At 39.3% G+C, this 27,807-nt stretch overlaps 1 protein-coding gene across 1 annotated transcript in view; it reads left to right on the forward strand.

The window, feature by feature from the left end:
• The window catches only part of LOC141405935 (uncharacterized), a 266,779-nt gene that overhangs the window by 136,873 nt on the left and 102,099 nt on the right, over positions 1-27,807 (forward strand). Inside the window, exon 5 of the mRNA XM_073990830.1 lies at positions 19,042-21,349. Within this exon, the coding sequence (XP_073846931.1) occupies positions 19,042-21,349 (2,308 nt within the window). The remainder of the gene's footprint in view (positions 1-19,041; positions 21,350-27,807) is intronic.

A 27,807-nucleotide genomic window follows, 5' to 3' on the forward strand; every position in this document is an offset into this window, starting at 1 on the left:
AAGAAATATTTTCTATATAAAAAAGTGTGCCTAGTGATCTGAAAATTTTGTTTAATAGCTAAATCTGTCCTCTTTGACTCTTTCTAAAGTGTTTCTGTGATCTCAGTTCTCTGAGAATTCTTTGTCCTTTAAAAATTGAATTTTATTTTTAATTTTTTTTACAACATCAACAACAACAAAATACAGTTGCACCCATTTATGGAAAGCCCTTTGGTTATTAGACGCCCTGCTGCAATTATGTTTTAGTGGCTATTACTTTTAGTACTCTGTCCAACAACCAATGGCCGGCCCACCAAAACACAACGTCAAGGTTACCTCCACCATTCAAAACACCGTCCAAATTATTAGGATTTCGCAACAGCCATATCAAGCAACGGTAATTCGGTACAAAAAAACGTAATTTTAATTAAATTAATTTTATTGTTTAAACAACAAAATTAGAAAATCGAATCATAAACCACGGTTAAGCACCAAACAACCACCCATCTACAGAGAGGCCCAAGTGTCAGCGTCATGAAAATCTTCAACGTCAGCTGCAATCAAGCTGCCATTCACTTGTTTAGCTGAGTAAAGCTGAGGTGTACGAACGTGTACATGATGAGGTTTGCGATGAAGTGTTTCGTCGACCATTCTTAGGTTTTGACCGTCACCATTCAATTTTTCGGTTCTCACGAAATTCGCTTCATATGGTTCAAATGGTTTTCATACTCAATCGAACAACTATTGCCTGTAAAATTTAAAACTAGAAAAAAATCCCAATTACTATTGACATAGACCAATCTGACATCCGTAACCAATCCATCTGGCAATTTAAATCGAATTGCCCAAATGGAACCCCAGGCACATCTACGCACACCAAAAAAATTCAACAAAACACATGAATTCCTGATGAAGATGATCGGGGTGATGGTGGTGGCGTGATGAAGGTTGCTTTGAAATGAAATGCAAAATGTTCAAATATTGTCGAAACCATTGACGTTTTAAAATATTTAGTGTGGATGGTATTTTCCCAGCCAACATGGCATATCCGCTGCTGCTGCTATTTTGACCGCAAAGCTTTTAAGCTGCAATTTTTAGAGGAAAATTCATTTGGGTTTTGGTATTTTTGGATTTCGTGACATTCAACAACTAGACATGGAAAACAGGCAAGGTCAACATAAAGGTCAGAAAAATGCGAAATATTTTTATAAGGATTTTTTTTATTATATAAAATCCCACCTCAGGGACCTGAGGGAATTTTTTCTATAGAAAAAATCCACCTCAGGGACCTGAGGGAATTTTTTCTATAGAAAAAACCCACCTCAGGGACCTGAGGGAATTTTTTCTATAGAAAAAACCCACTTCAGGGACCTGAGGGAACTTTTTCTATAGAAAAAACCCACCTCAGGGACCTGAGGGAATTTTTTCTATAGAAAAAACCCACTTCGGGGACCTGAGGGAATTTTTTCTATAGAAAAAACCCACCTCAGGGACCTGAGGGAATTTTTTCTATAGAAAAAACCCACCTCAGGGACCTGAGGGAATTTTTTCTATAGAAAAAACCCACCTCTGGGACCTGAGGGAATTTTTTCTATAGAAAAAACCCACCTCAGGGACCTGAGGGAATTTTTTCTATAGAAAAAACCCACCTCAGGGACCTGAGGGAATTTTTTCTATAGAAAAAACCCACCTCAGGGACCTGAGGGAATTTTTTCTATAGAAAAAACCCACCTCAGGGACCTGAGGGAATTTTTTCTATAGAAAAAACCCACCTCAGGGACCTGAGGGAATTTTTTCTATAGAAAAAACCCACCTCAGGGACCTGAGGGAATTTTTTCTATAGAAAAAACCCACCTCAGGGACCTGAGGGAATTTTTTCTATAGAAAAAACCCACCTCAGGGACCTGAGGGAATTTTTTCTATAGAAAAAACCCACCTCAGGGACCTGAGGGAATTTTTTCTATAGAAAAAACCCACCTCAGGGACCTGAGGGAATTTTTTCTATAGAAAAAACCCACCTCAGGGACCTGAGGGAATTTTTTCTATAGAAAAAACCCACCTCAGGGACCTGAGGGAATTTTTTCTATAGAAAAAACCCACCTCAGGGACCTGAGGGAATTTTTTCTATAGAAAAAACCCACCTCAGGGACCTGAGGGAATTTTTTCTATAGAAAAAACCCACCTCAGGGACCTGAGGGAATTTTTTCTATAGAAAAAACCCACCTCAGGGACCTGAGGGAATTTTTTCTATAGAAAAAACCCACCTCAGGGACCTGAGGGAATTTTTTCTATAGAAAAAACCCACCTCAGGGACCTGAGGGAATTTTTTCTATAGAAAAAACCATCCTCAGTTTTACTGAGGATTTTTTTTCTATACGAAAAAACCATCCTCAGTTTTACTGAGGATTTTTTTTTCTATACGAAAAAACCATCCTCAGTTTTACTGAGGAATTTTTTTTTCTATACGAAAAAACCATCCTCAGTTTTACTGAGAATTTTTTTTTTTCTATACGAAAAAACCATCCTCAGTTTTACTGAGGAATTTTTTTTTCTATACGAAAAAACCATCCTCAGTTTTACTGAGGAATTTTTTTTCTATACGAAAAAAACCATCCTCAGTTTTACTGAGGAGATTTTTTTCTATAAGAAAAAAACCATCCTCAGTTTTACTGAGGAAATATTTTCTATACGAAAAAACCATCCTCAGGTTACTGAGGAGATTTTTTCTATAAGAAAAAACCATCCTCAGTTTTACTGAGGAAATTTTTTCTATACGAAAAAACCATCCTCAGCTTACTGAGGAGATTTTTTCTATACGAAAAAACCATCCTCAGTTTTACTGAGGAGATTTTTTCTATACGAAAAAACCATCCTCAGTTTTACTGAGGAGATTTTTTCTATACGAAAAAAACCATCCTCAGTTTTACTGAGGAGATTTTTTCTATACGAAAAAACCATCCTCAGTTTTACTGAGGAGATTTTTTCTATACGAAAAAACCATCCTCAGTTTTACTGAGGAGATTTTTTCTATACGAAAAAACCATCCTCAGTTTTACTGAGGAGATTTTTTCTATACGAAAAAACCATCCTCAGTTTTACTGAGGAGATTTTTTCTATACGAAAAAACCATCCTCAGTTTTACTGAGGAGATTTTTTCTATACGAAAAAACCATCCTCAGTTTTACTGAGGAGATTTTTTCTATACGAAAAAACCATCCTCAGTTTTACTGAGGAGATTTTTTCTATACGAAAAAACCATCCTCAGTTTTACTGAGGAGATTTTTTCTATACGAAAAAACCATCCTCAGTTTTACTGAGGAGATTTTTTGCTATACGAAAAAACCATCCTCAGTTTTACTGAGGAGATTTTTTGCTATACGAAAAAACCATCCTCAGTTTTACTGAGGAATTTTTTTTCTATACGAAAAAACCATCCTCAGTTTTACTGAGGAATTTTTTTTCTATACGAAAAAACCATCCTCAGTTTTACTGAGGAATTTTTTTTCTATACGAAAAAACCATCCTCAGTTTTACTGAGGAATTTTTTTTTCTATACGAAAAAACCATCCTCAGTTTTACTGAGGAATTTTTTTTCTATACGAAAAAACCATCCTCAGTTTTACTGAGGAATTTTTTTTTTCTATACGAAAAAACCATCCTCAGTTTTACTGAGGATTTATTTCTATACGAAAAAACCATCCTCAGTTTTACTGAGGAATTTTTTTTTTCTATACGAAAAAACCATCCTCAGTTTTACTGAGGAATTTTTTTTTCTATACGAAAAAACCATCCTCAGTTTTACTGAGGAATTTTTTTTTCTATACGAAAAAACCATCCTCAGTTTTACTGAGGATTTTTTTTTTTCTATACGAAAAACCATCCTTAGTTTTACTGAGGAAATTTTTTTCTATACGAAAAAACCATCCTCAGTTTTACTGAGGAATTTTTTTTCTATACGAAAAAACCATACTCAGTTTTACTGAGGAATTTTTTTTTCTATACGAAAAAACCATCCTCAGTTTTACTGAGGAATTTTTTTTCTATACGAAAAAACCATCCTCAGTTTTACTGAGGAATTTTTTTTTCTATACGAAAAAACCATCCTCAGTTTTACTGAGGAATTTTTTTTCTATACGAAAAAACCATCCTCAGTTTTACTGAGGAAATTTTTTGCTATACGAAAAAACCATCCTCAGTTTTACTGAGGAAATTTTTTGCTATACGAAAAAACCATCCTCAGTTTTACTGAGGAAATTTTTTGCTATACGAAAAAACCATCCTCAGGGACCTGAGGAAATTTTTTCTATAGAAAAAACCATCCTCAGGGACCTGAGGAAATTTTTTCTATAGAAAAAACCATCCTCAGGGACCTGAGGAAATTTTTTCTATAGAAAAAACCATCCTCAGGGACCTGAGGAAATTTTTTCTATAGAAAAAACCATCCTCAGGGACCTGAGGAAATTTTTTCTATAGAAACAACCATCCTCAGGGACCTGAAGAAATTTTTTCTATAGAAAAAACCATCCTCAGGGACATGAGGAAGTTTTTTCTATAGAGGAAGTTTTTTCTATAGAAAAAACCATCCTCTGGAAATTTTTTCTATACGAAAAAACCATCCTCAGGAACCTGAGGAAATTTTTTCTACATGAAAAAAACATCCTCAGTTTTACTGAAGAAATTTTTTTTGCTATACGAAAAAACCATCCTCAGTTTTACTGAGGAAATTTTTTCTATACGATAAAAACATCCTCAGTTTTACTGAGGAAATTTTTTCTATACGAAAAAACCATCCTCAGTTTTACTGAGGAAATTTTTTCTATACGAAAAAACCATCCTCAGTTTTACTGAGGAAATTGTTTCTATACGAAAAAACCATCCTCAGTTTTACTGAGGAGATTTTTTCTATACGAAAAAACCATCCTCAGTTTTTGCTGAGGAGATTTTTTCTATACGAAAAAACCATCCTCAGTTTTTGCTGAGGAGATTTTTTCTATACGAAAAAACCATCCTCAGTTTTTGCTGAGGAGATTTTTTCTATACGAAAAAACCATCCTCAGTTTTTGCTGAGGAGATTTTTTCTATACGAAAAAACCATCCTCAGTTTTTGCTGAGGAGATTTTTTCTATACGAAAAAACCATCCTCAGTTTTTGCTGAGGAGATTTTTTCTATACGAAAAAACCATCCTCAGTTTTTGCTGAGGAGATTTTTTCTATACGAAAAAACCATCCTCAGTTTTTGCTGAGGAGATTTTTTCTATACGAAAAAACCATCCTCAGTTTTTGCTGAGGAGATTTTTTCTATACGAAAAAACCATCCTCAGTTTTTGCTGAGGAGATTTTTTCTATACGAAAAAACCATCCTCAGTTTTTGCTGAGGAGATTTTTTCTATACGAAAAAACCATCCTCAGTTTTTGCTGAGGAGATTTTTTCTATACGAAAAAACCATCCTCAGTTTTTGCTGAGGAGATTTTTTCTATACGAAAAAACCATCCTCAGTTTTTGCTGAGGAGATTTTTTCTATACGAAAAAACCATCCTCAGTTTTTGCTGAGGAGATTTTTTCTATACGAAAAAACCATCCTCAGTTTTTGCTGAGGAGATTTTTTCTATACGAAAAAACCATCCTCAGTTTTTGCTGAGGAGATTTTTTCTATACGAAAAAACCATCCTCAGTTTTTGCTGAGGAGATTTTTTCTATACGAAAAAACCATCCTCAGTTTTTGCTGAGGAGAAAAAAATTCCCTCAGGTCCCTGAGGTCGGTTTTTTCTATAGAAAAAATTCCCTCAGGTCCCTGAGGTCGGTTTTTTCTATAGAAAAAATTTCCTTAGGTCCCTGAGGATGGTTTTTTCTCTTTGTGAAAAATTTCCTCAAGTCCCTGAGGATGGTTTTTTCTATAGAAAAAATTTCCTCAGGTCCCTGAGGATGGTTTTTTCTATAGAAAAAATTTCCTCAGGTCCCTGAGGATGGTTTTTTCTATAGAAAAAATTTCCTCAGGTCCCTGAGGATGGTTTTTTCTATAGAAAAAATTTCCTCAGGTCCCTGAGGATGGTTTTTTCTATAGAAAAAATTTCCTCAGGTCCCTGAGGATGGTTTTTTCTATAGAAAAAATTTCCTCAGGTCCCTGAGGATGGTTTTTTCTATAGAAAAAATTTCCTCAGGTCCCTGAGGATGGTTTTTTCTATAGAAAAAATTTCCTCAGGTCCCTGAGGATGGTTTTTTCTATAGAAAAAATTTCCTCAGGTCCCTGAGGATGGTTTTTTCTATAGAAAAAATTTCCTCAGGTCCCTGAGGATGGTTTTTTCTATAGAAAAAATTTCCTCAGGTCCCTGAGGATGGTTTTTGCTATAGAAAAAATTTCCTCAGGTCCCTGAGGATGGTTTTTTCTATAGAAAAAATTTCCTCAGGTCCCTGAGGATGGTTTTTTCTATAGAAAAAATTTCCTCAGGTCCCTGAGGATGGTTTTTTCTATAGAAAAAAGGAATTTTTTTTCTGCAGAAAGAACCATCCTCCGGTTACAGAGGATTATTTTTCTATACGAAAAAACCATCCTCAGGGTACTGATTAAATTTTTTTCTATACAAAAAAACCATCCTCTGGGTACTGGGGATTTTTTCTGTAGAAACAAAAAAATATGTTAACCACTGTCCAATGCCGTTCGTTTGTCGCATGCAATCTTCAATGCCATGCTAGGCATTTAAAGTTATGTGGCTGGAATTCCATGCAACCTCAATGGTTAAGCGATAGTTTCATTGTCTTCTGTGGGTTTTTGAGAGAGAGAGGAAATTGTTGGCGGTTGTTTGCATATTTTTTTATTGGATGATGCTTCCACAATTCGGCGATGGCAATGACGTTAGCATTCCTTGCAAATCGGAACTATAGCTATTGGATGGGTAGTTCTCGAGTGTGTGTGTTTCTTTGCTAACCAAGCCAATTAAATTTTTGTGGCCACTTTTTCTGCAAAGTAAACATATTTTTAAATTAGCAATTGTTTTATAGTTTGCTCTAAAACACTCACACGCCAACATTCATTTCAAGTTCATGGTTAAAAAGCGTAAAAAAGAAGCAGCAGTGCATTTCATTTCATTTGTAAAAAATCACGTCTCGCCAAAAAGTTTACAAGTATCTCTGATTAGTATTCCGTTAAGCGCTTAATCCAAATTTTAGCCACGTACAGTACGAGGGTCACCGCTAGTTGATGTTGACAATTATTTTATGTTGGGGGGCATTCTTCACAAATTTATTGATGACTGGCTTGCCTGACAGGTGGTGTTTTTTTACACCGAAAAGGTCACCACACCAATGTGAATACAATTGCAAATAAAATTTTAGTTTAACCGTTATAGTGTTTGGTTTGGAGGCAAGAGCCAAATGGGCAAGCAATGGGTGCAGAATTGTCACCAATAGTCTTTAGTTTGTTTTTGACCTTCTTTGTTAACGCTTTAGAATCAAATACGGCGTGGTAGTGATTTGCTAAATTTGTTTCGTTTTTTTTTTTTGTGATTTTAAAAGTAAACATGATGGCTCAATACTATATTCAGAAACATATGAGGTAATTACAAATATAAGAAGAAACATATTTTTACACCACCAACCTGAGGTGGGTTTTTTTTCTAAAGAAAAAATTCCCTCAGGTCGCTGAGGTGGGTTTTTTCTATAGAAAAAATTTCCTAAGGTCACTTAGGACACTTTTTTCTATAGAAAAAAATTCCCTCGGGTCCCTGAGGTGGGTTTTTTCTATAGAAAAAATTCCCTGAGGTCCCTAAGGTGGGTTTTTTCTATAACAAAAATACCCTCAGGTCCCTGATGTGGGTTTTTTCGTATAGAAAAAATTCCCTCAGGTCCCTTAGGTGGGTTTTTTCGTATAGAAAAAATTCCCTCAGGTCCCTTAGGTGGGTTTTTTCGTATAGAAAAAATTCCCTCAGGTCCCTTAGGTGGGTTTTTTCGTATAGAAAAAATTCCCTCAGGTCCCTGAGGTGGGTTTTTTCGTATAGAAAAAATTCCCTCAGGTCCCTGAGGTGGGTTTTTTTCGTATAGAAAAAATTCCCTCAGGTCCCTGAGGTGGGTTTTTTCGTATAGAAAAAATTCCCTCAGGTCCCTGAGGTGGGTTTTTTCGTATAGAAAAAATTCCCTCAGGTCCCTGAGGTGGGTTTTTTCGTATAGAAAAAATTCCCTCAGGTCCCTGAGGTGGGTTTTTTCGTATAGAAAAAATTTCCTCAGGTCCCTGAGGTGGGTTTTTTCGTATAGAAAAAATTCCCTCAGGTCCCTGAGGTTGGTTTTTTCTATAGAAAAAATTCCCTCAGGTCCCTGAGGTGGGTTTTTTCGTATAGAAAAAATTCCCTCAGGTCCCTGAGGTGGGTTTTTTCGTATAGAAAAAATTCCCTCAGGTCCCTGAGGTGGGTTTTTTCGTATAGAAAAAATTCCCTCAGGTCCCTGAGGTGGGTTTTTTCGTATAGAAAAAATTCCCTCAGGTCCCTGAGGTGGGTTTTTTCGTATAGAAAAAATTCCCTCACGTCCCTGAGGTGGGTTTTTTCGTATAGAAAAAATTCCCTCAGGTCCCTGAGGTGGGTTTTTTCGTATAGAAAAAATTCCCTCACGTCCCTGAGGTGGGTTTTTTCGTATAGAAAAAATTCCCTCAGGTCCCTGAGGTGGGTTTTTTCGTATAGAAAAAATTCCCTCAGGTCCCTGAGGTGGGTTTTTTCGTATAGAAAAAATTCCCTCAGGTCCCTGAGGTGGGTTTTTTCGTATAGAAAAAATTCCCTCAGGTCCCTGAGGTGGGTTTTTTCGTATAGAAAAAATTCCCTCAGGTCCCTGAGGTGGGTTTTTTCGTATAGAAAAAATTCCCTCAGGTCCCTGAGGTGGGTTTTTTCGTATAGAAAAAATTCCCTCAGGTCCCTGAGGTGGGTTTTTTCGTATAGAAAAAATTCCCTCAGGTCCCTGAGGTGGGTTTTTTCGTATAGAAAAAATTCCCTCAGGTCCCTGAGGTGGGTTTTTTCGTATAGAAAAAATTCCCTCAGGTCCCTGAGGTGGGTTTTTTCGTATAGAAAAAATTCCCTCAGGTCCCTGAGGTGGGTTTTTTCGTATAGAAAAAATTCCCTCAGGTCCCTGAGGTGGGTTTTTTCGTATAGAAAAAATTCCCTCAGGTCCCTGAGGTGGGTTTTTTCGTATAGAAAAAATTCCCTCAGGTCCCTGAGGTGGGTTTTTTCGTATAGAAAAAATTCCCTCAGGTCCCTGAGGTGGGTTTTTTCGTATAGAAAAAATTCCCTCAGGTCCCTGAGGTGGGTTTTTTCGTATAGAAAAAATTCCCTCAGGTCCCTGAGGTGGGTTTTTTCGTATAGAAAAAATTCCCTCAGGTCCCTGAGGTGGGTTTTTTCGTATAGAAAAAATTCCCTCAGGTCCCTGAGGTGGGTTTTTTCGTATAGAAAAAATTCCCTCAGGTCCCTGAGGTGGGTTTTTTCGTATAGAAAAAATTCCCTCAGGTCCCTGAGGTGGGTTTTTTCGTATAGAAAAAATTCCCTCAGGTCCCTGAGGTGGGTTTTTTCGTATAGAAAAAATTCCCTCAGGTCCCTGAGGTGGGTTTTTTCGTATAGAAAAAATTCCCTCAGGTCCCTGAGGTGGGTTTTTTCGTATAGAAAAAATTCCCTCAGGTCCCTGAGGTGGGTTTTTTCGTATAGAAAAAATTCCCTCAGGTCCCTGAGGTGGGTTTTTTCGTATAGAAAAAATTCCCTCAGGTCCCTGAGGTGGGTTTTTTCGTATAGAAAAAATTCCCTCAGGTCCCTGAGGTGGGTTTTTTCGTATAGAAAAAATTCCCTCAGGTCCCTGAGGTGGGTTTTTTCGTATAGAAAAAATTCCCTCAGGTCCCTGAGGTGGGTTTTTTCGTATAGAAAAAATTCCCTCAGGTCCCTAAGGTGGGTTTTTTCGTATAGAAAAAATTCCCTCAGGTCCCTGAGGTGGGTTTTTTCGTATAGAAAAAATTCCCTCAGGTCCCTGAGGTGGGTTTTTTCGTATAGAAAAAATTCCCTCAGGTCCCTGAGGTGGGTTTTTTCGTATAGAAAAAATTCCCTCAGGTCCCTGAGGTGGGTTTTTTCGTATAGAAAAAATTCCCTCAGGTCCCTGAGGTGGGTTTTTTCGTATAGAAAAAATTCCCTCAGGTCCCTGAGGTGGGTTTTTTCGTATAGAAAAAATTCCCTCAGGTCCCTGAGGTGGGTTTTTTCGTATAGAAAAAATTCCCTCAGGTCCCTGAGGTGGGTTTTTTCGTATAGAAAAAATTCCCTCAGGTCCCTGAGGTGGGTTTTTTCGTATAGAAAAAATTCCCTCAGGTCCCTGAGGTGGGTTTTTTCGTATAGAAAAAATTCCCTCAGGTCCCTGAGGTGGGTTTTTTCGTATAGAAAAAATTCCCTCAGGTCCCTGAGGTGGGTTTTTTCGTATAGAAAAAATTCCCTCAGGTCCCTGAGGTGGGTTTTTTCGTATAGAAAAAATTCCCTCAGGTCCCTGAGGTGGGTTTTTTCGTATAGAAAAAATTCCCTCAGGTCCCTGAGGTGGGTGTTTTCGTATAGAAAAAATTCCCTCAGGTCCCTGAGGTGGGTTTTTTCGTATAGAAAAAATTCCCTCAGGTCCCTGAGGTGGGTTTTTTCGTATAGAAAAAATTCCCTCAGTTCCCTGAGTTGGCGTTTTTTCGTATAGAAAAAATTCCCTCAGGTCCCTGATTTGGGGTTTTTTCGTATAGAAAAAATTCCCTCAGGTCCCTGATTTGGGGTCTTTTCGTATAGAAAAAATTCCCTCAGGTCCCTGATTTGGGGTCTTTTCGTATAGAAAAAATTCCCTCAGGTCCCTGAGTTGGGGTTTTTTCGTATAGAAAAAATTCCCTCAGGTCCCTGAGTTGGGGTTTTTTCGTATAGAAAAAATTCCCTCCGGTCCCTGAGTTGGGGTTTTTTCGTATAGAAAAATTCCCTCAGGTCCCTGAGTTGGGGTTTTTTCGTATAGAAAAAATTCCCTCAGGTCCCTGAGTTGGGGTTTTTTCGTATAGAAAAAATTCCCTAAGGGCCCTGAGGTGGGTTTTTTCGTATAGAAAAAATTCCCTCAGCTCCCTGAGGAGGGTTTTTTCGTATAGAAAAAATTCCCTCAGGTCCCTGAGGTGGGGTTTTTCTATAGAAAAAATTCCCTCAGATCCCTGAGGTGGGGTTTTTTCTATAGAAAAAATTCCCTCAGGTCCCTGAGGTGGGGTTTTTCTATAGAAAAAATTCCCTCAGGTCCCTGAGGTGGGGTTTTTCGACAGAAAAAATTTCCTCAGGTCCCTGAGGTGGGGTTTTTCGACAGAAAAAATTCCGTCAGGTCTCTGAGGTGGGTTTTTTTCTATATTTAAACAAAAGCTTGAAAGTGTGAACATCTCACCGCCCTTCGACTGTAAATATTTCGTCCTTTCTTGTTAAAACATTTCTTTTGACTCCCTTCCCTTGATACTGAACCCTAAATGGTATGACTAAGTTCCATTCATAGCAAAAATAAACATTTGTAACATACACACACACTGTTGCAGCCATTGTTTGCTTGCTGCAAGAAAAGCCACACCAAAGGCCAATTCTAGTTGGTGGTTGCGATAATGGCACATTTGCTGCCAACTTTAGCGAGAATTTGTCGTAAAATCTTCCTAAGCTACTCGCTCTCAATGTTTCACATTTGTAAACAATTTGTATTTGTATTGAGCTTTTGTCTTAATTTCCCCATGACTAAGTAAATGTTGCAATGCACAGTGGGGTACGATTATAATGAAAATGGAGTTTAGGCTTGAAAGTTAAATCTCGTTCATTGTTTTTATTTATCTGGCAATCGTTTAAGACCAAATTGATTTTTTTAACAAATAAGATTAGATTTCTTTCTTTTGGCAGCTAAGACAATATTATGAATAAATGACATCTTTTAGCTTACGAACAGTACGTTGTATTTGCGTTCCACTGTTTTGCACACATCTCTTTGGGTGTTTTACCTTCTTGCTTCGTCTTCCCCTTAATCTAGCTGTAATGTAATTCAATCTTGATCTTAAGTTGGTATGTTTGGTGTCACAATAATTGGAGTGTGACTGTACTATGTGACACTGTAATGAATGTTGCAGCCCATGGCTTCGCCAGTGTTCATTGAACTACTACTTCAATGGTAGTGTGTTGTAAAGGGCGTCGTATATGTAGCAACACATGTTAGTCATCAGATATAAAGTTTCATAGTGGTTCTTTGATGTGGTCACACAGCTGATTTTATTGACAGTTAGTCTTATTGGAAGTGTTGCGAAATGTGGTAGTCGCACTGATTTTGAGAAGAATGAGGAAATTAATATTTTGGAAAGACCTTAAATTTGAAGGCTATTTTTCAAAAATTTATCGATTTATAGCAAAATCGGTGAAAGATATATATGGAGGATATAGACAAATCGGTACCGATTTTTACGAAATCAAATCAAAATCGGTAAAACTGAACAGAGGCCTGAGGAAACATCCCATGTTAAATTTGAAGGTTATTCATAAAAAATTGAGCGATTTATAGCAAAATCGAAGAAAGATATATGGAAGTTATACCCAAATCTGAAACTATTCTTATGTGGAACTACTCAGGGGCCCAAGGAAAATATCACATATAAAATTTGAAGGCTATTCGGTTAAAATTGACCGAGTTATAGCAAAATCGGGGAAGATATATATAGGGTCTATAACCAAATCTTAACCGATTTTTGTGAAAATCGGTGCAGCTATTCCGGGGCCCAAGAAAATAACACATATAAAATTTGAAGGCTATTCGATCAAAATTGAACGAGTTGTAGCAAAATCAGGAAAAGATATATGTGGGGGCTATATCCAAATCTGAACCGATATGGACCAAAGTTGATATTTTTCATTCCTGTGCTCTCATAAGTACTTGTGCAAAATTTCATCAACCTAGGTCGACGCCTTCTTTTTTGTCCACTTTTGTATGGAAGCGGCAACACTGTGCGGTATCAGTAACTGAATTCCATATTTGTCGTGCCCACCAGTCAAATTAGTTGGCCACTGTAGGATTTTTTAGAGCATTTGGACCATTATGTTAGAAAGCATGGACTTGCCATGCTGTAAACAGGATCACAAGGCGTACCTCCGGTACAAATTTCTAAACTATTCTCGAAGAGCCCTTAAACTGCACATAAGCGAACATTTTGACCTTTTGGTGGGTGGTATCCAAAGATGTTCTCCGATACAGACCTTCTTGGAACTTGAGGTACATTTGGAAGAAATTTTCCTATGAGCAAAGTTTCGATCAGTCGGATACTCGTACGTTTTTATACCCTCAGCCTTTAGGCTAGAAAGGGTATATACACTTTCATACGGGCAAAATGTGCCTCATCGAAATAATGGTTTTAGACCCCAAGTATGTTTGGAAGAAATGTGTTTCAGACAATTTGGAGTTGATTTAGCAATGTCCGTCCGTCTGTCTGTCTGGTGCGCACGATAACTCTCGAACGGATGAACCGATTAGGTTCAAATTTTGGCTTTCGTAATATTTTGTCCAAACTTAGTTTAAGTTCGAAGATGAGCTATATCGGTCCACTCCTTCCGGTACCTCCCCCACAAAAGTTCCAAAATGTTCGGAAAATTTGTGGGCATGATAACTCTTGAAGGCAGTAACCGATTTGGTCCATGCTTTGCACATCGTGAAATTTATACCAGACTTAGATGAGGTTCCAATATGGACTCAATCGGTTCACTCCTTCGGGTACCTCCCACACAAAATTTCGGATAAGTTCGGTTCAGGACCTGCTCTCGAATCGCTTTGATTTTTGTTGCAACAACTTGTATTCACTTCCCCCCATACGACGGTACAAGTTTCATCAGGGGCAAGTCCATACTTCCTGAGAAAATGGCCGGAAAGGTGCAAAAAGCCCCTATGACACCTTGTGTAGTGGTTGGGGCGCATAATAACTCTCGAACGGATCTGTCGATTCGGTCCAAAATTTGGCCTTCGTAATATTTTATCAAAACATAGTTTAAATTCGAAGATGGGCTATATCGGTTCACTCCTTTAAGTACCTCCCCCACAAAAGTTGAAAAATGTTCGGAAAAATTTTGCGCACGATAACTCCTGAAGGGAGTGACCGATGTAATCTATACTTTGCACATCCTGATATATTTACCAGATATAGATCAGGTTCGAATATGGACTATATTTTTCTACTCCTTTTGGTACCTCTCACACAAAATTTCGGATAAGTTCACTTTAAGACCTGCTCTCGAATCACTTTGATTTTTGTTGAAGCGATTTGCATTCGTTACCTCCATTACGACGGTAAAAGTTTTTTCAGGGGCAAGTCCATATTTCTTAGGAAAACAACCCGAAAGGTGTAAAAAACCCCTATGTCACCATATGTGGCGGTCGGAGAGCAAGATAACTCTCGAACTGTTCAACCGATTTAGTCCAGAATTTGGTCTTCGTCAATTATATCCAAACTTTGTTTCATGGTCAATACCGGTCACTAAAATGCTAGGACGATATCACTTGAATGGAGCAACGAATTTGGTCCAAACTTTGGATCTCCTAATATTTTATCAAAATTAGTTAAACTTCTAAAATGGTCCATATCGGTCCTCCCTAAGGGTGCCTGCCCTACAAATGTTCAACATTTGTGTCTTACTGTAGTTAATTCCTATTCCACATCTTTGTCGGCAAGTTCAAATGTCCAAAAAGGGCCACAAAATTCTGAAGACACCTTAAATACGTTCGATCTGTCCGTACGTGAAAGTTTCCGGGAAGGGTCATTCTGTCGGGAATTATGCCCTTTTCCACGTACAAATTGTACCGTAATATGTATTTGGAGCAAGCGAGGACAACATGTTCCAAAAATTTTAAAGCAATCCGAGAAATTTCGCGACAAGATTTGAAATTTTGTGTTGGAGGTACCAAAAAGAGTGCACCGATATGGTCCATATTTGAACTTGAAATAATGTTCAATATCATTCTTATTATTCTCTCAGTCTTTAGACTGTGTGTGCCTTCGTGACCACTATTCCACTGTGAAAGCTTTAAAAACCCTACCGGCACCAACTAAAATGGCTGATAAGTACAATAACTTACGAACTGAGTATCCGATAAAGTGTAGCTTAAGGAATGTTTGGAACTTGTGAAATTTTTACCAAAGGACTACCTTGTGGTACCGATTATCCCGATATCATTTTTTCGTGGGAATATTTCCGATTCCTGATGCCAACAAGATTGTCTGGTCGGCACAATTGCAATCAAAAGATGTTATTGACATTGATCCAATCTTTGCTCAACGTAATCTCTCTTCAATCTGTAATAATGTCCGAATAAGGACTATATCGAACAACTTTTTAGAATTAACCGTAACTTTGTTTTAATCATAAGAATGCATTTCTACTACTTGCCTCTCCTTTTTATACTAGCCCAAGCGTAGGTATTCAATATGTCTACTTCATGATCTCCTTGGAAAACTTGTAACCTGCCCGGCGTCGAATACTTACTTACTTAGCTGGCCCATTACAGAACATTTGTTCCATAGACCGAACTAAGAAAAGATCTCCATTTCTCTCTATTTGTTGCTTCGCACTCTGGAATACCGCACCTTTTCATCTCATCATCCACTTGTTTGCGCCATCTATTCCTTGGCCTGCCAATTCTGCGTGCACCGCCAAGTGGTCCGTATTTATACGCCTTTTTTGGGGGTTCATCATCGCTCATTCTTATGATATGGCCTAGCCAACGCAATCGCAGCATCTCGATACGTTTATCTATACTGATGTCGTTGTATAGCAGATACAGCTCGTGGTCCATGCAACGTCGATATTCACCGTCAACGCAGATTGGTCCGTAGATCTTTCGAAGAATTTTTCTCTCAAACACACCAAGCACTGCCATGTCTGCTTGCGCAAGTACCCAGGCTTCGGAGCCATACATCAGCACGGGTAGTATCAGTGTTTTGTAGAGTGTTATTTTTGTTTGACGAGTTGTGGCTTTGTTTTTAAAGTGCTTACTTAAACCAAAGTAGCATCTGTTGGCCAATAATATTCTTCTTTTTATTTCACAACTGATGTCGTTTGTTGTGTTTACGGAGGTGCCGAGGTAGACGAAGTCTTTTACTACCTCAATATTAGAGGAACCAACTTCCACAGTCGGTCCGAGCTCAATGGACGCATTGCGCGTCGACACCATCAACTTGGTCTTCTCACCGTTTACCGCCAGACCCACTTTAGCAGATTCTCCTTCGACCTTCATAAAGGCATCTGTTACTTCTTTTACTGATCGGCCTATGATATCTATATCATCAGCATAAGCAAGTAACATGTGACTATTGGTGTAGATTGTGCCACTTCTTTTGACGTTTGCCTCTCGTATAACGTTTTCCAGCAGGATGTTGAAGAGATCACACGAAAGGCTATCTCCTTGTCTGAAACCTTTTTTGATACCAAACTCTTCGGAGAGGTTCTTTCCTATTTTAACTGAGGACCTCGTGTCAGTTAAAGTCATTTTACAAAGCCGGATGAGCTTTGCGGGGATACCAAATTCAGACATGGCTTGGAATACCTTTGAACTCAGTGGGATGTCGAAGGCTGCTTTATAATCGACAAAAAGGTGGTAGGTGTCGATCTGCATCTCTTGGGTCTTCTCCAGGATTTGCCGCAGGGTAAATAGCTGGTCAATGGTGGACTTGCCACTTCTAAAGCCGCATTGGTATGGCCCAACTATCTCGTTGACCATAGGCTTTAGTCGTTCGCACAATATCCCCTGACACGATCTTGTAGGCAATAGGGAGTAGACTTATGCCCCTATAGTTAGAGCATACAGTCTTATCTCCCTTCTTGTGGACGGGGCACACGATACTCAGGTTCCAATCGTCGGGTACTCGTTCTTCCTGCCAGATGGTGCTAACTAGCTGATGCATACACCTTATCAGCGTGTCGCCTCCGGTTTTGAACAGCTCGGCTGGTAAGCCATCGGCCCCTGCTGCCTTATTATTCTTCAGCTGATTTATTGCTGTTTTTACCTCATCTTGGCTGGGCGGTCTATATTCAATACCATCTTCTGGGATTGGGACTGTGGTATCTTCGTCGTCTTCGCTGCTATTGGATACCAACAGTTTTGAAAAATGTTCTTTCCATATCCTGAGTACACTATCTGTATCAGTTACCAAATTACCTTGCTGGTCTCTACAGGAGGATGTGCCTGTACCAAAGCCATCAGTTTGATGCTTCACTCTTTGGTAGAATTTTCGGACTTCATTCTGGCTCCTATACATCTCGATTTTTTCACACTCTCGCTTTTCCATTTCTCTCTTTTTCTTGCGGAAAAGACGTTTGTCTTCTCTCCTTTTCTCCCGAAATCTCTCTCGTGCGCTACGCGTTGCTACTGATTGTAAAGTAGCTCTATATGCCGCATTTTTCTCTTCGGTGGCACGACACTCCTGATCATACCATGGATTCCTTGGTGGAGGTCTCTGGTATCCAAGTATGGATTTTGCGGCTGTTTGCATGGAGTGGGCAATGCTTTGCCATTGCGCTGATATGTTATCGGGACAAGGAGTGCTCGCGTTAAGCAATTGGGCTAGTTGAGTGGAATATGCTGTGGCAATCTGTTGTGATTGCAGCTTACCGATGTCTAACTTTCGTGTTGTGTCTGTTCGTACTTTGTTTGCTATGTTTAAGCGGGTGCGTACCTTTGCTGCAACAAGGTAGTGGTCCGAATCAATGTTTCACAACGTGATCAATTTGATTTCGTGTTCTTTGATCTGGCGACAGCCAGGTGCCCTTATGAATATCGAGATGCTTAAATCTGGTACTGCTAACTACCATGTTTCTTACAGCTGCAAAGTCATACCTCTTACCATTGTCAGATGTTTCACTGTGGAAACTGAATTTCTCGACTGTTGGGCAAAGATATTCTCCTTTCCAATTTTGGCATTAAAATCGCCTAGAATAATTTTAATGTCATGGGCAGGACAACGGTCATATGTTTCTTCTAAGCGCTCGTAAAATATATCTTTGGTCAGTTCGTCCTTCAGTGGGAGCATGAGCGCAAATAAAGCTGATGTTGAAGAATTTTGCTTTTATTCGAATTGCAGCGAGTCCTTCATTCACTAGAGTGAAGCTGGATACCAGATGTTTTAGTCTCCGTTAGTCGGACTCCGCAACCAAACTCATGCTTTACGCCATGGCAGCTATAATACAGTGCGTCACCTTTAGGTGTTGTTGTGACGCCTTTCCCAATCCATCGTATTTCCTGTATGGCAGTAATATCGGCCTTGTACTTTTCAAGTACGTCTGCCAATGCGAAGACTGCACCTTCTGTATAAAGAGTGCGAACATTCCAGGTGCAGATTCGCAGATCATGGTCCTTAAAACGTTTGCGGTGTTCGTCAACTTTAGAGGGGTTTGTTTTTCTTTTCTTTCGTTTTTTCATAGGGGAGGGTTACTAACCCGACGCCCAAACCCAATTTTTTAACGTTCTTATGGATGAACGCGCGGCACATGTTAGCTCACTACCTTTAACGGGTGTTAAAGGCAGTTCCCCAGGTAACACCACGGGGAGGTCAGTGTCCACTTGAGATGAAAGAGGGACCAAGATAAATCCTGGGCTTTGTCATGCTAAAACCAGTCAGGACCGTTGCTTGGTATCTTCCATCCCCTACGTCACCCGCCCGGCGTCTAATACTTTCCCAAAAATAGTTGAAATTCCGCACAACAAAAATCAAAACAATTTTTTTGTTTAAAGCTTTAACTTGCCACACTGGATGCCCAGAGCCACCAAAACAACGTGGACCCCATATCATAACATCTACTAACCTACATTTTGTCATTGGACTGGTTTAACTCTTGCATGGGTCCACCCGTCGAACCACTTTCGTTTTAGCGCTATGGGGGAAAGAAAAACTAATCAAAACTTTTCCTTTCATGTGATCCTCCTCGGACAGAGTCTGGCAAATTGGCAATTTGTCGTATTGACTGGTTTTATGTTCATGTTTTTCACACACACTCTTTCTTGCTTTCTGGCTCTCTGACTAATAAATTACTCTTCTCTGCTCTGTCTAATTGCAGCACTATGAATGCAGGTGGTGGTGGCAATACGACGACTCATCCGGCAACAAATTCAAAGTCAATGTCAGCAGCAGCAACAACAACAACGGCGTCTGGAAATATTAAAACAAATTCCACCACGGCAGGAATGCTGGCACCGAATAACAAAGGCTCCACAAATGCTGCAGGTAATGTATTGGTGGCCACACGTTTGAAAAAACACTCCACCACTTCGTCTAGCCTCAGCTCTTTGGGTTCTGAGGAAATTGTGGAAATCCATCAGGTAGATAATGAAGAGGATGTAAAGGCCATCAAAGACTATAAGGTAATGCCCAAATTGGCCAAAACTCCAGGACGAGCTGCATCCCATCAGTCACATTATTCCACAGATAAAAGTGCCTCTTCCGGTTATTACAGCTCCAATGTGTGTTCCACCTATTCGCTGGAGGAACATATCTACAGTGAGCCAACCATTGAATTGAAAGAAATAACACTTGGTGGCCATAAGACAAACAACCTGAATGTTGCTGGCACTGGCGCTGCTGCTGCGGCAGGAGAGAGTGGTAATAACAAACTTAAATCTGGTATAGCTGCTGGTTCAACTGCAACTGGTGAAACTTTATGCAGTGCGGATAGTGTTATGCGTACGCTTGATTATAATAGACGTTTTAGATACGCGGATCCGAAGCAACACAATGATGCGAATGGTTCACAACAAACTGTATCCCGCTGTGCTGGCACCTCCTCCTCCTCTTCCAAAGATTTTAAAGAGAATTTAAGAATATTGGAGACCAGCATTGAGAATTTAGATCGCCATTTGAAATCATTTCCCCGAGTAATGGGAGGGGTAGCCGGAGTAGGAGCAGGAGTTGCTCCTCTAACAGATGCCATAAACAACTACACACCAGCTACCTTTCACCGATCAGAGGGAGAGAAAATTCGGGCCTCTTATTCCCACTTACCCACCATAAGAGAAGGTTATGATGCCACCACCCTGAAAAGAGGTTGGTCCGAAGATCCCGTTACAGATGATTCTTTGATGGATATTGATTTGGACTCATTTCTTTTGGCAGAGGCTGGTAAAAAGGATAAAAAGCACCAGCTTCATAAGCAGCAACCACAACAACTACCTCCAGCAGCAACAACCAAAGGCGGCGGCATTGATAATCCCACCTTCTTGAGCGAAGAGCAAGAGGAGAATCATTACAAATGTGCCAAATACATTAATTCCTGTCCCGAAGATGCCTATCGTGTTGAAAGTGATATAATTGCGCCGGCGCGTAGCTCTATATCCGAACAATCGGTGGCGGTATCGGTAACGGAATTATATCCCAAACGTTATGAGGATCATATTCATTTTCAAAATACCCGCGAATTATTGGTAGATGTGCGTGATAAAATTCGTTTGCTGAACTTGGCCCAGGAACCGCCGGTTGGCAGCCAAGATAACAGAATGTTATCCGCAGCAGCAACAGGTGGCGGCCACGGCCACCTGACCATAGATGAATATATACCCAAAGAACTGCATACCATGATAGGTACCTTAAAACGTGAACTGGAACTGTATTTGCAGCGCATGAATCAGCACAGTGAACTGGAGATAAGGCAACTGTGTACCGGCCTGGTCAAAAATCAGAATATAGTCAAAATGAAAAATGCCTTTGAAAGGCGAAGATCATTAAGTGATGTCAGTGACCACTTATCGGCATATGAGTCAGGCCTTGGTGGCAGCGGTGGTATGCGTACAATGGCTGGTCTACCCATTAGCATACGCCAGGAGGTGACCACCATAAAGTGTTCAAGTGATCCCAATTTTAAAATGAAAAGAAAATCCCTTACCGAAGTCTTTCCCATCAGCGAATGTTATGTGGAGACTTTGCACATGGAAAGGCAAAGTGATCCTCTGCCCCCATTGCCCAGTGGCGGATCACAGTTGCAGAGAAATCTTAATTTCCATCAAGCCAATATTCAACCATTTGAGACGGTATGTGATCACAATGGCCAGCAACAGTTTGATAAAGGCAACAGCATGAGAATGGGGAATGCAGGTATCAGCTGTGGCAGTACACGGAAAAACGATGGCTCAAGTGACGTTATCGCATCTGCCACCCCCTGCTCCTCATCATCGTCAAATTCTCCCCATGATTCTTCCCAGGAATCACAAGACAAAGATTCCATATTGGAGTGGCATCGCAAAAAGCCGAGCATCTGGGAAATGTACTACGGCACCAATCGCATTCAACAATCGCTGCTGGGCGGCAATGTTAAAAAGAATGGCCTTATGGTTACCGGTAATATAAGTTCTTCGACGCCATCACCCATGTGTTATGTAAGTACAAGTACTTTATAATTATTTAACAGAATTACAAGAGTTGTGTATGTATGTGTGTCTATTGATGAATACCGAAACTCACATGTCAAGTATTTATTTCATGGCCCTGATTGTCCACAAGTTGGTTGGATATGTTAACTGCTAAAGCTGGGAACACACGATCAGTTTTGACTGTCGATTTTTCTGAATTATCGATAACTGTCCAACCGTCCAGCAACCACAAAATATGTTGTTGTTGTCTGATGACTGACAAAAGCGAACGCCCACACTGGCAAGCAACCGATTATTTGAGCAAAACTGACAGTCAAAACTGATCGTGTGTACCCCACTTAAGATGTATTCAAAACTTAATTTCCGTCATACCCGTATGTTGTTTCTCTTATTTTTTTTCTTTATTTGAAAACGTGTACCTCCACTTCTGAGTTGCTGAAAATTCTTTCGGACCTAAATAAGGTAATTTCCCATTAGCCCAAATGACCAAAATCCGCATCAGTACAAATTCAATTTAGTGTAAAAATCCACAACAGCAACAACAAGAATAAGAATTTGAGAATTTAATTGAAATGTTACAACATGATTTCTGTTGTCGTTGCGTCATGTTGAGGCATTGTGGGCAGGGGCGTTGGGGCATAAACATAAGTATAACAACACGGTGCTCTTGAAGCAAATTTAAATGGAAGGTGCTTGCAGCTGGGAAGTTTTTGCGGATTCTGAAACTACAATGTTAATAGATGAGTAAAATCCAAACGATTTTACGATTTTGCTTGAAAACCGCAATTCCTATCAGAATGAGACTAAAGTTGTAGCTATCAAAATTCTATACAAGATTGACCTTTATGGTATTTTCGTAGGTTTTACCATTTTTGAGATATAGAAATTCAAATTGGGACAATGCACTGTATCGCACCCTTATAAAACAATGTCATGAAGGGTGCGACTTAACTAACTTATAATGAAAACCGCTTACACAGGGGAAGTTTTTGTTAATTTTGAAACAGCAATGAAAAATCCAAAAACAAGAAAAAATCGCTGTATGGACTTTTAAATAAATCGCGGTCAAAATTCACATTTTTAGGTGTTTTTTAGGTTTTCACGATTTTGCTTGGAAACCGCAAGTCCAATCGAAATGGAGCTAAAGAAAATGCTGTAGCTGTGAAAATTCTCTACAGGATTGACGTTTATGATTTGTTCCCAGGCTGTACCATTTTTTTTTTTTTTTTTTTTTGAGATAAAGAAGCTCAGTTTACATTTTTAAGTTTTTTTTTTTTGTTAGGGTTTCGCGATTTTGCTTGAATACGGCAAGTCTTATCGATATGGGACCTGAGAAAAGCTGTGAAAATTCTCTACAAGATGGCTTAAGTAACTTATCCTAGGTTGTACCATTTTTTAGATATATAAGTTTAAGTTGGGAATTTGCAGTCATCACATTGTTTTATTTTATTTATTTATTTATAAGGGGGCGACACAGAATTGAATTGAATTTGAATTGTCCCAATTTGAACTTCTATATCTTAAAAACGGTAAAACCGACGAGAATACCATAAATGTCGATCTTGTAGAGAATTTTCATAGCTACAACATTTTCTTTAGTCCCATTTTGATAGGTCTTGCGGTTTCTAAGCAAAATCATGAAAACCTAAAAAATCCTTAAAACTGCCAACTTAAATCGCGATTAATTTAAAAAGCGCTCTGCCGATTTTTTTTGTTTTTGTCTTTTCTCATTTATGAAAATTTTAGTTTCCGCAAAAACTTCCCAGGTGCAACCACCTTCCATTTAAATTTGCTTCAAAAGCACTGTGACAAAGGGAAGTTTGCTAGAAATTCGAATAAATTTGGCTTCGAATATTCTTAGAAAAACAGGCCAAAAATATTATTTTCGAATCAACAAGCTCTCTCCACTTTAACGTGGACTTTTAAAGAATTTTAGGTGAACTCTTCCTTGGGTTTTTTAAAGATTTTTGTATGTGGATTTTTTAAAGAAATATGAGGAGGACTTTTAATGATTTTTGCGACGTGGATTTTTTAAAGAATTTTGAGGAGGATTTTTTAAAGAATTTTGAGGAGGAATTCGGCCTGGTTTTTTAGAGAATTTGTGGACGACGTGGATTTTTTTTTAAAAAAATTTTCGACGTGTTTTTTTAAAGAATTTTTCGACGTGGATTTATTAAAGACTTTTCGATGTTGATTTTTTTAAAGAATTTTAAGGGGAACTCTAACGTGGATTTTTTAAACAATATTGAGAGGGGCTCTAACGTGGATTTTTTAAACAATTTTGAGGGGGACTCTAACGTGGATTTTTAAACAAAAAATTGTGGGGGACTCTAACGTGGACTTTTTAAAAAAAAAAAATGTGGGGGACTCTAACGTGGATTTAAAAAAAAAATGTGGGGGACTCTAACGTGGATTAAAAAAAAATGTGGGGGACTCTAACGTGGATTTCAAAAAAAAAACTTTGGGGGACTCTCTCGTGGATTTTTTAAAAAAGTTTGAGGGGGACCCTATCGAGAATTTAAAAAAAAAAATTGTGAGGGACTCTAGCGTGGATTTTTTAAACTAAATAAAATTTCTTCAGTGGTGGACTTGCTAACTTCACTTTCGAATAGCTCTGTAGTGGAACAAGAAATATGGTGTTGGTAGTTGGAACCATATTATGTTTGTGAACACCAATATTTGATTCTGGAGACAACATATTTTCACTTTGAGGCCGGGGTAAGTTCAGCGGGTACAGGGGCATAATTATAACCAAAGAAATTGTAAGACGGTTCGAGTCTAAATTCATTAAAATCGAATTCAGATTCATTTTTATACCCTCAGCGTTTATACGGGCAAAATGTGCCTCATCGAAATAATGCTTTTAGACCCCAAGTAGGTTTGGACGAAATGTGTTTCAGACAATTTGGAGTCGATTGACCAATGTCCGTCCGTCTGTCTGTCTGTCTGTCTGGCTTTCTGGAGCGCACGATAACTCTCGAACGGATGAACCGATTCGGTTCAAATTTTGCCTTTCGTAATATTTTACCCAATCTTAGTTTAAGTTCAAAGATGGGCTATATCGGTCCACTCCTTCCGGTACCTCCCCCACAAAAGTTCGAAAATGTTCGGAAAATTTGTGCGCACGATAACTCTTGAAGGGAGTAACCGATTTGGTCCATACTTTGCCCATCGTGAAAAGTGTGCCAGGCTTCGATAAGTTTTCAATATGGACTCAATCGGTCCACTCCTTCGGGTACCTCCCACACAAAATTTCGGAAAACTTCAGTTTAGGGCTATCTCTCGAATCGCTTTGACTTTTGTTTTAGCAACTTGTATTCGCTGCCCCCCATACGACGTTACAAGTTTCATCAGAAGCAAGTCCGTACTTCCTGACAAAATAACTAAAAGTTGCAAAAAAAACTGCTATGACACCGAGTGAGGTGTTTGGAGCGCAAGATAACTCTCGAACGGATCTGCCGATTCGGTCCAAAATTTGGCCTTAGTAGTATTTTGTTTAAACATAGTTTAAGTTCGAAGATAAGCCATATCGGTCCACTCCTTCAGGTACCTCCCCCACAGAAGTTCAAAAATTTTCGGAAAAATTGTTCGTACGGCAACTTTTGAAGGGAGTGTCCGAATTGGTCCATACTTTACACATCCTAATATTACTACCAGATATAGATCAGGTTCAAATATTGACTATGTTTGTCCACTACATCCGGTACCTCCACAAAAGTTTTCGGATAAGTTCACTTTAAGACCTGCTATCGGATCACCTTGTTTTTTGTTGAAGCAACTTGCATTCGCTGCCTTATTTACGATGGTACAAGTTTTTTTTCAGGGGCAAGTCCGTACTCCTTGAGAAAATAGCCCGAAGGGTGTAAAAACCCCTATGGCACCATATGTAGTGGCTGGAGCTCAACGTCCATAATGGTCTATGTCGATCCATTTCTTTAAATATCTCCTCCGTAAAACTTTTGATCTTTAATCCTAACCAACATTTTTGTCGGTCCATAAGCCCAAAATTTTGAAAACCCCCTAAATACATACGTTTTTTGGGAAAAAACTGTTTCAATATACACAGGCTGAGGGTATATCTCTGTCGGCAAAGTCGACTGATACTTTTTTACTTGTTTTTGTTTTCATTGACTCCTGTGTGGAACAGTTCCAGAGATTTGTACATAGTTGGCAGAACTATAGAATTTTTGTGAGCTCCAAAACGTGTTTGTGGAGATCAAACCCCGTCTTTGTGGCGCCAATATATTTTACAGAATTTGAGGAATGTCTTCTTCAGTGGGGGACTTGGTAACTTCAATTTAGATTAGCTCTGTATTGGAACAAGAAATATGGCAAAGTGGTAGTGGGAACTATATTATTTTTGTGGAAATCAAAAACATGTTTGTGGGAATAATAATTTTCTTGAAATAAATAATTTTACAGAAAATTTCTGAATAGATTCTTCGTCGTTCTTCTTGATGGCGTCAGCCTCTGGTTGTTGAAACCATATTATGGTTGTGAGCACCAATACATGATTCTGGCGATAACATATTTTCACTTTGAAGCTGGGATAAGTTAAGTGGGTCAGTGCCGTATGGGCGTAATTATAATCAAAGAAATTGTTCGTTCCTCTAAGACGATTCATCGTTCTTCTTGATGGTCAGGCTAGAATAATTCTGAAAATGCCGTTGGTTGTGGGAACCACATTATGTTTGTGAACACCAATATATGATTCTGGAGACAACATATTTTCACTTTGAAGATGGGGTAAGTTCAGCGGGTTCAGGGGAATAATTATAACCAAAGAAATTGTTCGTTTCTCTAAGACGGTTCGGGTCCAAATTCATTAAAATCGAATTCAAATTCATTTTTTTAGAAGAGTTTTGTTTGATTACAAATTAGTTTTTTTAAAACGGATGTTTGGTAGAAATTCGAATTTCAGCCGTCCAGGTAGTGAACAGTGCGGCAGAGGATCCTCAGATGGAAGAACAGCACTAAGTCAACTATGTAGACATTTATCCTATCTCATATGTCATCGACGATTGGACCCGACGCCATGATCGTACAATCATCCGCATACTATAAGATCTCTATGCCATCTGGAGATAAGGTAGAGGTTAATCAGTTTCGGAGATATTACCCCCAACTTGGGGAACTCCCTATTTCATTCTACGGGTCTTGGACTTCTTATTTCTGAATACTACATCTACGACACCAAAGGCCTTTGATAGTTCAGGAGACAATTTAACTGTTCGATTGCACGGAATTTAAGGTTTAGTTTGCCGTCTCGATCACAACTGACTGACTGTCTCGTCACTCCCCTGTATTTATCCCAATCGCCTCTCTTTCCTCATGTTTCTAGACAGAAGATCTGGTAGCCCCTAAATCATCACCAATTTATCAATTCGACACTCCTTTTCGCCCTATCACTCCCAGGGTGCTCTATAAACTGCCTATATAAACAGCCTGATGACCTCAAGAGTAAGATCCTAACTCATGGGTCTTCATGGTTCGTACGACGAAGCTCAACACGCTCATTTGCCGATGCTCGGAAATTTGTTCAGATTTCTGGAATCCGACCAGCAGGTATGTAGCGATCGGTTGCAGCAATTTTGATGTACCAGAAAATATCACAGCTACCCGAGGATCTGCGTGAATGGGCAGCTCTCTGAAGCGGTGCTTGGTAAATTCTCTGAAATCTTGCCAATCAGCTTTTCCATGGTTCAGAAAAGTATAATGGTAGGAGATTATGACGTCGGGTGATCTGTTTACGCAGAGGATGATCGGAAGATGGTCTGAGTCAAGGGAAATAACGGGTTGTCAGGACATGTTATTTATCAGAACGGATGCAAAAATGGCGATGTCTGGCATTCATCGTGAAAAATGTGTAGCTCTCAATTTGTTCGTCCAGCGCTGTACACTTTTGTCATTGACAAGGACTGATTGTCAAAGCTCATGATGAGTATTGAAGTCCCTTAGCACCATCCAAAAGCAAACTAATGTCAGGTATATAACCCAAGGCAATTCTATTCATCGGTGGTATGTACACATTAAGCAACTTTACCTCGGCAGTTCCACATTTCACTGCTACGCCAATACATTTCATCTATGAGTCACTAGAGACAAACGTGATAGGTCTGTTCTGGAGGAAGGCAAGTCCTACTACTCCGCTTCTTGTACGATCCTTCCTCAAAATGTTTTAATCATCGCAACGTTGCAAGCTACAGGTGACGGTGAGCTTTGTTGCCTGAATCGCGACGATCATAAATCCCCCGACTCATAAGTCTGCGATTTCGTGGAATTTGTTGCGGTGACCGTTGCAATTGAATTGCACGAATGGTGCATTCGAGGAGCTAAATAACAACTTGTGGTGGCGCAGCCGACGACTAAAACAGAGAAGCCTCGGAAGTGCACCCCTTTCCATACATCCATGACATCTCACAAAAATTGACATGTTAACCTTGCTTCCTTCAATCTGGAACATT

The sequence above is a fragment of the Musca autumnalis genome, unplaced genomic scaffold (assembly GCF_047663935.1).
Source record: "Musca autumnalis isolate F117 unplaced genomic scaffold, ASM4766393v1 scaffold_5, whole genome shotgun sequence".
NCBI lineage: Eukaryota > Metazoa > Arthropoda > Insecta > Diptera > Muscidae > Musca > Musca autumnalis.